General features: G+C 40.3%; 1 protein-coding gene across 3 annotated transcripts in view; it reads left to right on the plus strand.

The window, feature by feature from the left end:
* The first annotated feature begins 1,493 nt into the window (after positions 1–1,493).
* st3gal3a (ST3 beta-galactoside alpha-2,3-sialyltransferase 3a) overlaps positions 1,494–13,638 on the plus strand; it is a 36,017-nt gene continuing 23,872 nt past the window's right edge. The window contains exons 1-4 of one of the 3 annotated variants that reach the window (XM_085773499.1): positions 1,494–1,719; positions 2,764–2,914; positions 6,787–6,829; positions 6,946–7,038. In XM_085773499.1, coding sequence (XP_085629625.1) covers positions 2,800–2,914; positions 6,787–6,829; positions 6,946–7,038 — 251 coding nt within the window. In that variant the 5' untranslated portion in view covers positions 1,494–1,719; positions 2,764–2,799. Of the gene's footprint in view, positions 1,720–1,902; positions 1,922–2,763; positions 2,915–6,786; positions 6,830–6,945; positions 7,039–13,638 lie in introns of those variants that run through there. The other 2 variants (XM_085773498.1, XM_085773500.1) reach the window with 2 other exon arrangements.

The following is a 13,638-nucleotide window of genomic DNA, read 5'->3' on the forward strand; positions in this document are numbered from 1 at the left end:
TTATACTTGACACCCATACACTGCATGTCCGGTCCATGCTGGTTCTCGTTTTATATAACAACCTTTGGTTTACTTAATTTTGTACCAAGCAGCACATTTAGATTTTTTATATTCAGCATTATTCATGTAAATTTATCTGAAGTTATTCCAGTTGTTCTCTATTTTGTGTCAGTGCTGGGGGGTGGGGGGCGTTTGGTCAGAGGTCAGGACTGAGGAAAGGATGAGTGTCAGAAAGCAGAAGTCTTGGAGGAGGTGTCATTTAAGATGGAATAAATTTCTACCACATCATGATTTGAATTTGGATTTCTGAGTTTTGGTGTTTTTCTTCTTTGCAGAATCATGGTCTTTATTTCAAGCTACAGACTAACAGTAGGCCGACTACAGTAGCTATTTGTTCTGTACTGTTTTGTTTGTTAGTTGATAGTGTTTATAAATATTGCCCCCTTGTGTACAACTGTTTCGATTGGCCAGTAGGCTATATAAAGCCTATATCTTCCATTGACAGTTTAAGTTCATCAAACATCCAAGGATGTTTTATTCCATAAAGTTTTTGAGTGGGGAGATTTCAGTTTTTATGAATAGAAAGGGGAGGGGAGGTGGAAACGGGTAAAAAAAAAAAAAAAGAAGAAGAAGTTTAGCTAAATTGACAGATTACTGAAGTGTGAGGAAGAGAGAAAAGCACAATGGTATGTGACGAGCTGCAAAGAAAAGTGGGTGATGTAAGATGCAGGAAGGAACAGAAGAGCTGAAACAACAAAGAATCAGATTTGGACACTGGACTGAACAGAAGAACACAAAATCAGCAGATAATAGTGCAGGAAAATGTGAATACTGCAAGGAGCATGCTATGGTTCATTTGGACAAATGTCAATCAGGATGCACATATTCAAAGATTTTTTATTTTGATGTAATAGATTTCAAAATACTTTTCAGCTCAAGCCCATTTGGTAATATGATCATAAAATGAAATGGTTCAATTTTATATGTTTCCTTGTCTCTCCTGCACTCCTGCATCATTCCCCACTCTCACTTGCTTATATCCAGCTGGTCTGGCTGCCTGTAGAGCTGGAAACAGTGATTATGTGATTATGTACAGTGTAGGTGTGGCCACATTGTTAAAGATGTGTTCTGAGTTTGCAGCACTTTCTTTGCATGGTTTCTTAAATTGCAGTGTGGTGACCGGTGGTGAGTACAGGGAACAACTACACTGTCATTTACCCTGCTGTCGTGTATAGATATGCACTGTTTTTCCTTTTCTTTCTTTTTTTTGCTGTATGATATCTACAATTTGTTCAAAATGTTTTGTTAACAAAAATAACCTGCCCTATTTCATGACATTAACTGACACAATAAGGTAGAAGTGGGGTACATATTACTGGACAAATGCAGGCTACAAGGACTATGGGAACTACATTTAAGAGCAGATTTCTTTAAATGGATATTGGCGTTCCGCTTTCTCACACAGCGGGGCGTATCGGCTGTGTGTCTGTCTCAGCAGGCTGGCCGGAGTCTTACGGAGGGGAGGGGGCCACGGTCTGCCCCTCAAGTAGCCTGTATGCTGATTTAAAAAAAAATGTGGACATAATTTTTAACACTGGGATGTTTTCACGGAACGTTCAATATCGATCAATGTATATCAGAAGCTCGGTGGCCAGTGCGTCGGCAGGAAGTACCGACGGATCTGAGGTCAGCCTGGAGAATTAACGGTACTCTCTCTGGGTAAGAGTCTGGGAACGGATCCCTGCCTGCTGCTAGCGTGGCCAGCTAGTCGTGGTGGCTTATTAGCTACCGTATTAGTTATGTAAACGCTCGGACACGTTCCCTCATAAATGTGTTGGCACGTTAATGTGGTGCGTTTAAGGACGGGACGGTTACATCTCCCACCGTCAGACTGATGCAGCGGTTTGCGGTGGTTACAGAGGTAGCTAACGGATTGCGGCTAATAGCCTATCATCATTATGTCCATAGGCAAACATAGTTAATAAGCTAGCTGCTAGCTGCACTAACAGACTGTTTTTTAATTTTTTGAGGTCTTTTTTTTTTTTTTACCCTACACTGTATGCTCTCCATTTTTCTTCGGCAAGTAAATCATGACATAGGCTACAGAAAATTTAACGTAAAGTTTATTGGAGATACAATTATCTTAAGGGTTAAACTCATTAACCTGATAGCACTGGTTAACACCACACCACACACACTCAATTAACTCGAATGGAACATAACGCGTCACCCCATTGTTGCTAATGTGTCTTCAATATTATCACGTTAACTTACACTCCATATAACCATGACTGAAGTATGAATGACACAAAAGCACAAATGACGGTATTTGGCAGCCACAGAGTCTGGAGGGGTCCAGTGTAATTCCTGGGTGAAGCCTGGGTGGCCACTACATTGTCAGAAAGAAAACACATTAAAACTAATGATACATTTAGTAAAAATCATCATTTTGACAACACATGCTTCAATTGCTGACAACACAATGTCTCCAGGAGACATCACAAAATAATTTACTTCAGAATTTTGATTTTCTGAAGTCATTTTGTGTTTTGATGGAACCTGTGAACACCTCCCGTTGGTACAGGACAAGTGAAGTCTACATAATAACGCCTCTCCTGACGAAGATAACACTGTGGAGGAATTTGATACCTCTGCTGAGTGGTGCAGAGCCTCTGACCTGCACTGTCTGTTGGCTCTTGTATTAACCAATAACACGCTGTGTCTTGAGTGCAGGTTTAACCAGTTTGTTTCCCCATCATGTAGGCTCCTGTGTGGGGATGTGCCATGTGCTAGCTGGAGATGAGAATGAAACCCAGTCGCAACCTCCTCCTGGGCCTGTGCTCCATGCTGGCCCTGGGAATCCTCTACTACTCATCGGCGAGAGTCACCTTACAGGGCTGGGGCCACAAATCAAGTGAGTCTTCCACATAGAAGTTAATGTAATGAAATGTAATGTAATGTACAGTCAGTGTTATGTTTGTCAGCTTATTTCATTGACCAGTGGCAGTAATAGAGTGCAGTAATAGTAGCCGGATTTATCCACTCTACAGAAGTGACAGAGGAGCCGCTCTGCTCTGCTCCTCTGTCTGTTCTCTGAGCTCACAGTCAGGTTATTATGTGGCATGACTTCTGCCCAAGCTCTGGTGTTGGGGAAAATACAGATGCATTTCAATACATTAGAATATCATGGTAAAGTCTATTTATTTCAGTAGTTCAATTCAAATAGTGAAACCCATATATTATATAGATTCATTTCACACAGACTGAAATATTTCATGTCTTTATTTATTTGAATTGATGGATTACATTTAAAGGTTATAGCTACAACTTTTTCATCAAAACGATACATTTTTCAAAAATAATACACCCACAGAACGTCTAGAGGGGTGCAGAATAAAAGTATTAATTTTACAGATTTTTTTTATAGTATATAAATAATTGATTAATACATTATGACGGTCCAGAATATATAAATATTTACATGTGGTTGCGTGGCAACGTCAACATGAAATGATCTCTGCGCCAACAGCATTAGTATGTTGATGTCAACTAGTAAGGTCTACAAGGAAGCCAGCAGGAACAGAGCTATGTGACAAAACCACATGTAGCACTATTCTCTCATATTACCGTAATAGTTCCACCAGTGTCATTGAGGTCTACCAAGGAAGCCACCATGAACAGAGCTACGTGACAAAACACATATTACATGTAGCACTATTCTCTCATAATAACAGAGTTTATGCACAGTCGGTATTGTGTGGTAAGGCACTGGTGGATGTTGCAAAACATGTGTAGTGATATTTTTTGCATAATAGAGGCCAAAGTCACGGTCTTAAAGTTCTGCTCCCATTACTTTGCTGTTTAACAGCAATGTAGCGCAGCTAGCAGGAGGAGAGCTAGGTCCTGGCTGCACATATTTTTCTTGGGTCTTTTCCTATGGTAGCACTCGAGGACCTAGAGCTGTAGAGTGTTATTTCGAAAATGACCGAAAAACAGTGCCGGTGATTTGATTTCACTTTGCAGATCTGTCTGGAGAAGAAGCCGCTGAGGCCGGCTTGAAAAAGATTCTGCATTTAGTGTGAATTTGCAAAAAGAAAAAAGAAAAACTCCAGACAGAATTGGGCATGACCTGCCTCCACTGAATATACCAATAGGTTTTTGAATGCAGGATATACCAGAGTTAGAGGCCAAAAATAGCAAGAATTAAAACATATCTTATTGACATATTTACGTTAATGAACCTGCAATTTTAGGTTGATAGTCATGAAATTCAACCTGGCAAACATTTGTCACAATTCAGTGTATAACCAGAACAAATTTCAGCTTTACTACTTTTAGAAATGTAAACGGCAAAGAGCGGCGAATTTAGATTTTCTGTTTTAGGCCACGTCTATTTTAATCAATCAATTTAATCAACAATTACATAACCCTCAGGACTGCATCCTGATCATACATCCACACAGCCAGTTATGCGGTATGAACGTTTTGCTTTTGGGAGTCAGCTGGCAGGGGGTCTTCTCTGTACCAACCCTCCAAATTTGATTGCATTATCTCGTCCATCTCAGCCTTCAGTATGACTTTGTGCGATGGATGGAAAGATAAAAATAATTAAATCTGGAACTGGAACTGGAACTGGAACTGAGAACCAGCCTCCTCAGTTTCATTAAAAACCTTTTTGCCACATCATGTTGAGCTGTGTTCACTGTTGCTCTGCATTGCACTCGAGAGTCTGTCTAGACTTCCACCTCCTTAAGCTGGGGACACACTAAACCATCTTTTGCCCAATTTTACCCACAATTCACAGTCGGGCCTAGTCTGCACCAATCAGTGCTAATTAGGGACAGTCAGCATGGCGAGCTGGCTCAGAAATCATTTGGTGTGTGAGGCGGACTGACCCCTCCAGACTTCAGTCGCAGTGTTTGAAGTTTTTGAGCCGATTCTGGACGCAGTCGGGTAGTGCGTACTGGTTACCGACCCAGCCACAAACACAACACCCAACAGCCAATGAACAAGAGGAGGTGGGATACAGGAAATATCAGAAATATCAAAACATGTTGACTCCTCCACAACTTGACCTATACCCGCATTTCTCACAGGAGACAGCTGAGCAGACAGCAGTCAGCCGGGTGTCGTCCACGTTTGTTTACTCGAGGGTTTTCGTGAGGGTTTGGTGTGTTCAGTTGGTTTGACAAATGGTGTCGTCTGTGATCCATCGTCTGTCTGGTGCAGTGAATACGTGTGTGATCCTCAGTCTTTAAGTCATCATAACATACAGTCGTCTGCTGAGGCCAGTGGCTTAGTGAGAACTCCAAGGCTTTAAATCAGAAACAACTCAACACATCGTGTAGTGTGTCCCTGGATTTACACTGACACTGACCGACTGACACTGACTGACTGACACAGACTGACCGACTGACACTGAGCAAGTGACATTGATCGACCGACACTGACAAACTGACAGTGACTGACTGACACTGATCGACTGACACTGACCAACTGACAGCAGGGCCGGCCCAAGCCTCCATGGGGTCCTAAGCAAAACCTTTATTTTGGTGCCAATTAGGCTACTGCCAATAATACTATTTCATTTTTTACTCTGTCATTAGGAATCATCATATCCTGGCAGTTTTCTTTTACCCATCTATGGTTTTTATTCTGAAATGGCACTGGGTTGATTTACATTTAATCTTCAAATTGATGTAGTAGGCCTACTGGGATACTGAATGTCACCTAGGTCGACTAAAAGTAAAAAAATAAACCAACAGACAATGCATTTACTGTAAACACATCATCTGCTTTTTAAAATTTTTGGTTTTAAATATAGCCTACTGCAACAGAAAAGTGCAACAACAATTTGAAATGCAACAATAATTTAAGTTTTTTGTAATAACGCAGTGTTTCTCTAAAGGTCGACAAAAGTTACGCACTACAATTTTAAAAAGTTACTTGCCTTTTGGGGGGCCCCCAATAGTCATGGGGCCCCAAGCAAGTGCTTAGTTTGCTTATGCCTTGGGCCGGCTCTGACTGACAGTGACTGACACTGACTGTCTGTTAAAGGAAGCAGATCTTCTAGCTGCAGTACATCCACATCCCTTCCTCTACCAGAGGAGGGAGCCAGTCTCTCTACTCAGACTCTGTTCTCTCATCCAGTAAACCAGTCAGGCCGTGGCAGCAGGCTTCATCTGATGATGATGATGATGTCGAGTGGTTCATTTCCTGATTATCTCATCTCTCACAAGGTGTCCAATTAAAACATAGTCAGCCAGTTTGCATTACAGTAGAAAATGTAGAGTAGAAACCTGTTGGAAACTGGACTCCTCTTTGAGCTGTCAGGGAGAACGCTTTCAGCTCTTCTGGTTTATGTATAAAAACAAAAACTATATATAACCAAAGTGATTGTCATAGTCTCAATAGAAGCCCACACTCTTAAGACTGGCCACTAATGAAATCATGACAAATAATAATAATGACCAATGCTGTAAATAAAATGTGCCCCTCCTTCTTCCACTCCAGTTTTATATTAGCAAATGGCATTTACACCTAAGTTGAGGTGTGGGTGTGGTTGGCCTGCAACTCAACCTTTACAACCTCAGATTACACCACATTACATGAACACACCGGCCTCCTGCACTGGCACTGAACAGAAGGATTTCAGAGACAGGACTTAGAAATGTGTCTGTAAAGAAATGTATGTTTTTTTGTTACCAAATACCTTTAGTGCAATAAAATAAACTAATTTAACGCATTTTGTTTGTCTTCATACTTTCCACTTTTTGTTTTTTCTAGTGTACGACAAACAGGGGTTCCTGTTGAAGCTGGATGGGAGCCTGTGAGTATACATTTCACTGTTTCATACAAGCTCCATTTCCCAGTCAGAGTCCAGGAACTGAGCCTTATTTATTTAGACACGGTATCAGAGCTGACTCCTCTCCTTCATGTCTACAGGCCTTTGGAGCTGGTCTACAAGTACGGCAATCTCAGTGACGGTGCGTGTAGGCCTGACTTTGCAGCTGCCAAGATGACCGCCATTTATCCAAAGTAAGAGAACACACAGCACACCATGTGTTTCTACACCCACATCTTAGACTTCAAACACAAATGTCAGATGATAATCTTTATCGCCAACGAGTGTGGAAATGTAACTCAACAAAGTCATTGCACTGTGTGTGTTAGGCTGTTAACATTGCAGTGCTCATGTTCTCAGGGTTCCTACGCAAGTATGGAAAGTATGGACAAGTATGGAATTTGATTTTATACATTTCCAGGTCTGGAAAAGTATGGAAAATGGAAACTATTGTATGGAAATATATTTATCTTAATACTTTGGGTTTGGTCTTATGTGAAGTTATTTGGGTTAATTATTTTGTATGAGCTATTAGCTGCAATCTCCTGGAAATTATTTGGTGACATAATGACATACAAATTCAGAATAATTAAAACAAATGATTAATTGCGTAATTTATTTACATGATACACATTTAATTACTTAAATGTCACAAATTATTTGAATTTTTTTTATCGAGAAGTCTGGAAATTAGGGTCTGGACAACGTAGGGAATTTAGAAATTTCAAATGTGTAGGAACCCTGTGTTCTTCTAGAGCAGGGGTCTGCAACCTTTGTGACATGGAGTGCCAGTTTGAAATTGTCTTGTCAATGAGTGTGCCACTTCAATAACACAATGTTAAAATATGACACAAAATACAAAAACAACATACCTGGGATTTTAATCTATCCATAGCCTATAGGCCACATTCAATCATATTTTGAAGATATTTTCCTGTTATTCTCAACAGGGACCTGGATCCCATTTCAAAACACTGCTATTCAGAAACTTAGCCTATTAAAACATATTGCACTGGGAGGAAAATACTGAAACAGAGACTACAGTGCATCCAGAAAAAAAAATATTATTTATGAATGAAACAGTCACAACAGTTCAAAGACATGGGCAATCCTTGGACGCTACAAGCGACAGACAAACAGCCAATCATGTAACAGCTGTGTAGTTGGGTTGCAGCGTCATCGCCAGAACGTGAGGCTGAAGGAGAGGAGATCGTAAACAAAAAAGGACACGTTAGCGGTGGCGTTAATGACGCAGCGTCAGGCCGCTCACCATCGCTAAAATGCTCGATTGAATCTCCGATTAAATACGCTGAGCCGCGAGCGTCGTAGCACGCCTGCTACACCGACCCTAGGTTCGATTCCACCCGGCGGCCCCTTTGCTTGCGTGTCAATCCCCCCTCAGTCTCTCTCCAGCTGTCCTTTCAAAATACATGCACAGAAAGCCCCCAAAATAACACGAGTCAGGTTTCCATCCAAATGTATCGACATTTTTTAACCAAATTTTGTGAAAATGTGCAAAAATAAAATGCACATTTATGCCCGTTTCCATTCGTTATTGTTTTGCGGTTATTGGGAGAAGAAAATGCGCCATGAGAGATAGAGAGAGCATCCACTAAACAACAACAACAACAAACAATTTAAATAAGTAGTAGGCTATCAAATGTCTGCACTAAAAACTAAAAAACAACTGCCTGGTGTCTCCATTGTTAAAGTGTAGCGTTATTTCTCAGAGATTTTTTTATTTTTTTATTGGAGTATTCACAAAACCTGTTTCCACCAAGTCGCATTTTCCTTTTACAGGGGTCTCTGACCTCTGTTCTAGAGCCTGGTCACGTTTCTCTCAGCTAACTTGCTTAAGCTGGATTTCTACTGGACACAAGGGGTTAACAGGAGCGCTGTCAGAGCGACCCACAGCAGAGCTGTTATTTTACAGCTGAGCTAGTTTTCATCAGGTGATAGTATCTCTGCTGGATGCAGAGATGTCTTATCAGCCCTCAAAACGCTTCTATATCCCATTCTTTAACTCACTGACACACACATGGATTTTTAAAACCACAACTACACAATTTTTGTTATTTCTGTATATATATTTTTTATAGAATATCAAACTAGTCTAGTTGCTGTGTTTATATTCATTCATTCAGTAGACAGTGACACAGAGATGGACTTTTACACCTGTCCCATCCCATAAAAAAAGTGTTGGAACAGTCACCTCTGTCCTGTCCTGTTGCTGTATTGTTGACTCTGGTCCCTTTGTTGACAGTGGTATGTCTTTATATTCTACTCTTGAACTGGTGTATGAGATGGGACTTCTCGTAGGCGGCGAAAATACGCTGATTAATCGTCCCTCATTGACAACAGTGTACTGCCTGTGTCTCAGTGCAGCGTGATGCTCCGGTGTTTCTCAGTGGGGGGGCAGAGACCGGACTGAGAGTTTGAATTTGAGTTAAGATAATGAATTGGTTAAAAAGGAAAACAATCCAGGCATTGAGGATGGTTGAAATCCAGATTGTCTGGCCGGTCAGCGTCAGCTTTTTCGTCACGTTTTTATTCGTCAGTTAATAATGAACAGAGATTTCGTTTTAGTTTTTGTTGTTAAATTTACGTTCTCGTTACAAATTAGTCACAGAATAAAGCGTCGTCAACGAAAAGTTTTCGTTGGTAAGAAGATGTGTTTTTAATTAAGAAAAAAAAAAGAAGAAGAAGAGTCATTTGTATTTGCGGCCCGAAACCGGCCTGAACCAGCGCATCAGGTCAGGAACTAGTTGAGAACTCTCACCCTCCAATTATTATTATTTCTATTTATTTTTCTTTTCATTTCATTACTTTCTTGATATTTGTGTCATGTCATTATTACTGTTATTATTAATTTTAACATCATTCATTATTCTTGTGAGTATTGTAATATTAATCAGTGTATGTACGCATGAGAGGGTATGTTTTGTATTTGTACATGTATAATATAAAAAAAAGAGAGAACTCTCATCCTCCAGGTGTGTTTAGCTGTGTCTTGTAGGAGGCAGCTGTCTACGTTACCTGGTGCCAGCCATAGACCGACCCTGAGCCTGTGGTGATCTAAAGAACTGTCTGTCTGATTCACCTACTGTATTCCCCCACAGCTGGCCTGAGTATTCTCAGTCTCACTCAGTGTTATGGAAAGCTCTCTGAGCACAGAGTGGCACGATAGAGGAAAGATCCCATTTCTGCCTCTGCATTATTGACGACCACGCTGTGAAAGCCCTGCACCTGCTTATGTTTTTAGCACCATCTATAAAATGAGCCACGAAGATGCAACGGTCTGAATGGGCCAGTGGGTTGCGCCGATCTATTTTGGTCCTCTTCTGCTCTGTCGTCGTCCCAGTGCGTGAGAAAACCTCGGGCCGATTCACTTTCCCACTTATTCTCCGAGCAGCGGAGGCACGCAACCCTCCAACCCACCGCGGCCTTCGGATAGAATCCTTAATGAAGTGTGTTCAGAGTCCAGATTGTAACCTGGTAAAATAACACAAGTGAGATTTCCTCAGGAGAAAGCCGCGACCTTGACCCGTTTAATGTGCTGTCTCTGCTGCAGCTGCACGAGTCATTCATAAAGTCCTGGAGCGCCAACAGAAATATCCAGATTCCTTATGCTTCACCTTTTCTTCATGAACCTTTTTTCAGAATCAAATTGAAAAGTCAGAATGAATTGGCCCAAAACTACAACTTTTTACATCCAAATTAGCAGGTGTGAGCTGCTTTTTACAGCAGTTTCAGTATGTACCGACACACACGCACATGGATGCAGGGCAAAATGACATTTACATATTGTTTACATTGCAAATGTAGCATTTATATGATCACAGTTTTTATTAAGGGTGGCCAACAGTTGTGTGACTGACTTCTTTTAAGATAAATCTTTTAAATATAAAATAATATTCGTTCCACAGTGGGGAAATGTACAGGGCTACAGCAGCAAACAACAGCAAAGAAATGTATAGCACAGATATGAAATAGAAAAAAGCAATAACAGTAAAACAAAAAAAGAAAAGAAAAGAAAGAAACAGTATTTGTAATAGTGTGATTTAAAAGAAAAATAAATAAATTTAAAATATATCCACATTCCAGTCTTTTGTGTGGAGAACAGCTCTTGTTGTGGAGTCTGGCAGCTGCAGGGAGGAAGGAGCCAGTCACTGATGGAGCTCTCTGGTTGAGTCAGGATGGCAAAAAAATTAAATACATAATAAAAAAGTAGTCTGTGTTTTGAATGAGTTAATTTACTGACTTGTGTCAAGCAAATGAGTCCTCGGTGAAAACATCCAGCAGAGTGAGAAGCTGCAGCTGCAGGCAGAGGTCAAGCTACTGTATGAAAACATAGCGAAGCAAGCATTCATTTAATTTTTGTTTCTTCCATGCATGGACATTTTCAATTTTATACATTATTGACAATATGAGGATAGATTATAATTCACACGTTCCATGCATGGGAAGGAGCAGGATGAAGAAAACGTTCTAGCTGTCACAAGCTGTGCAAGTGAAATCGGAGTCGGATTTGACAACTGAACAATAATACAATACTACAACTATTGGATTAAAACTGGTCAATGGCTACACAGTAGTGCAAATAAACAATGAGGTTGTGCAAGGAGTGCAATGTCATGATACAGAATTCTGCATTTTAGATTAAGATATAGTCTGTAGTAGAGGAAGTGGTTGATATGGTGTCAGATAGTTGTTGACAATGACACTAAAGTGTTAATCAGAGTGATGGCCTGTGGGAAGAAAAGTCTGACAGATTGACTTTGTCTTGTTTTTGTGTAAATGCATTATCATTGATCTTTACTAATTGACAATTTAATTAATCTAGTAGCTGAGATGCTAAGGACTTTTCGGCAATACACCTTGAATTTCTGTAGACGTTCAAAGACAACTTGACCATTCTCTTTATTTTATAGGCTCACTTGTATCACATACTCTTGAGTCATGATCAGATTGTCATTTAATTTCAAGCAACCTTGAAATCAAGCTGGTGCACAAACCCCAGCAGCAGTGTTCACATCTCACTGTGCACCACTGCCGTTGTCACTAAACCACTACTCCCTCCATGGAACTATTAAATTAAACTGTATGTAATGAAAGTCAACATTGAATATGTTAAATGAATGAAATTGACACTAATAGAATAAATCATTATTATTAACATTGCACACTTATCTACACTGCACTGTTGTGTGGGACGGTCTCTCATGCGGTCGTCTCACCCTCCCTTCCCCCTCACCAAAGAAAAACTTAAAAGCTCCCATCGCTGAGAGGCGGCCTGCTTAGCTGAAAGCCGCTCCAGTGAGTCAAGTACAGTAACAACGCTGAGTAACGGCAAATTTTATTGTCAGTAACGGTAATGGCGTTATATCGGGGGAACAGAAACTATTTTGATTACTTAATGAAAAAAGCAGTGGCGTTAGTAACACCATTACTTTATAATGCCGGTATTCCCGTCACTGGTAAACATCCACTGGAAACTCTGTAAGACAAATGCCAATCCCATGGATTTTACAGTAAAGCAGGACTTCAGGATTTCATCGCTCATCAATGGCTCCAGTCATTTTCCAAGATAACCCAGCCTGGTGTTGTCATGCTCACTAGTCTGTCTACTCTGTTGATATTAATGAGTGAGTCATATTTAAGCGGTGGTGATCATCTATCAGAGGACCTGAATGGGAGCAGCAGGCAAACACTGGGTCTGGTCCATCAGTACATGGTGCTGCAGCATTCAGTCAAAGTCCCAGGTGAAATGACACTGAACTAAATTTGTTTTAAAAGAAGTTTAAGAAGTATTTCTTGAGGGAAAAAATGTAACAAACAGCATTACCAATTTAATTACTGATACTAAGCAGCCACTTTTTCAAACATTGATCAAATATAATTAGTTCCTTCCTCTTCCTCTTTGATTTACGGGAATTTAACCGACTGGCTTCGTGGCAGGACCCGCCGACCGTCCTAAGTGTTTTCAGGAGGGTTTGCCTTCAGGGATTTTGTAGACTGTCCAGCTTTCACTGATTAGCAGCTGCTCTGTGTTGCCAAGTCAGAGCACATTTAAGTTCATTATGTGATATTAAACATGAAAAGAAGGAAGCTGCCAGAGCTGCCGGGAATGACTCGGTTAGAGAATCAGTTTCCCTTAGGATCTCGAATCTTCCACAGAAAATTCCTGTTTTGGTTTACTTACATTATTATTAATTTCTTTTTTTTAATTATTATTATATCAGTACTTAAGGCAAGATTAAATTTTTATTAACAACTGTTTTTCATAAGCTGTTGATTTTTCTGTATTGAATTTGTAGAAAGTCTTCAAACATGTGGCTGGTCCTGTCTAAAACACGTTGCATTCCTTCTTTAAAGGTGCCGTCTATTGCCATATTTTTGCTTTTATATTTTATGTCAGAAACTCGCGCATTAGAGGTGGGAATCTGAGAACACTCGGTGACATCATAGTACATAGTGTTAGTCAACCACTGATCTCGACAAGAAAATGCACATGTACATACATCCAATACATACATGTTCAGTTGTGCTTAAGCAACTCAGCTATGTCCACATTCATCAAGGCCTATTTCCTCAAAGTGGAGACAGATGTGAGGATTAAATTAATTAAATAGAGCATAACAGTTCTAATACTGTTAAAGCAACAAGCCCGCAGGGTACACAAAACCGCAGGTTTGATTTGTCTGCAGACTTCAGCACACATTTCTTATCAATCCACTGTGGTGTTAGTGGAGGAGGAGTAGACGCTCAGAAAGTGCTGAATAAATTCTAAATGT

Source organism: Trachurus japonicus, chromosome 4 (genome assembly GCF_045865225.1).
Source record: "Trachurus japonicus isolate A0001 chromosome 4, Traja_1.0".
In the NCBI taxonomy this organism is placed as follows: Eukaryota; Metazoa; Chordata; class Actinopteri; order Carangiformes; family Carangidae; genus Trachurus; species Trachurus japonicus.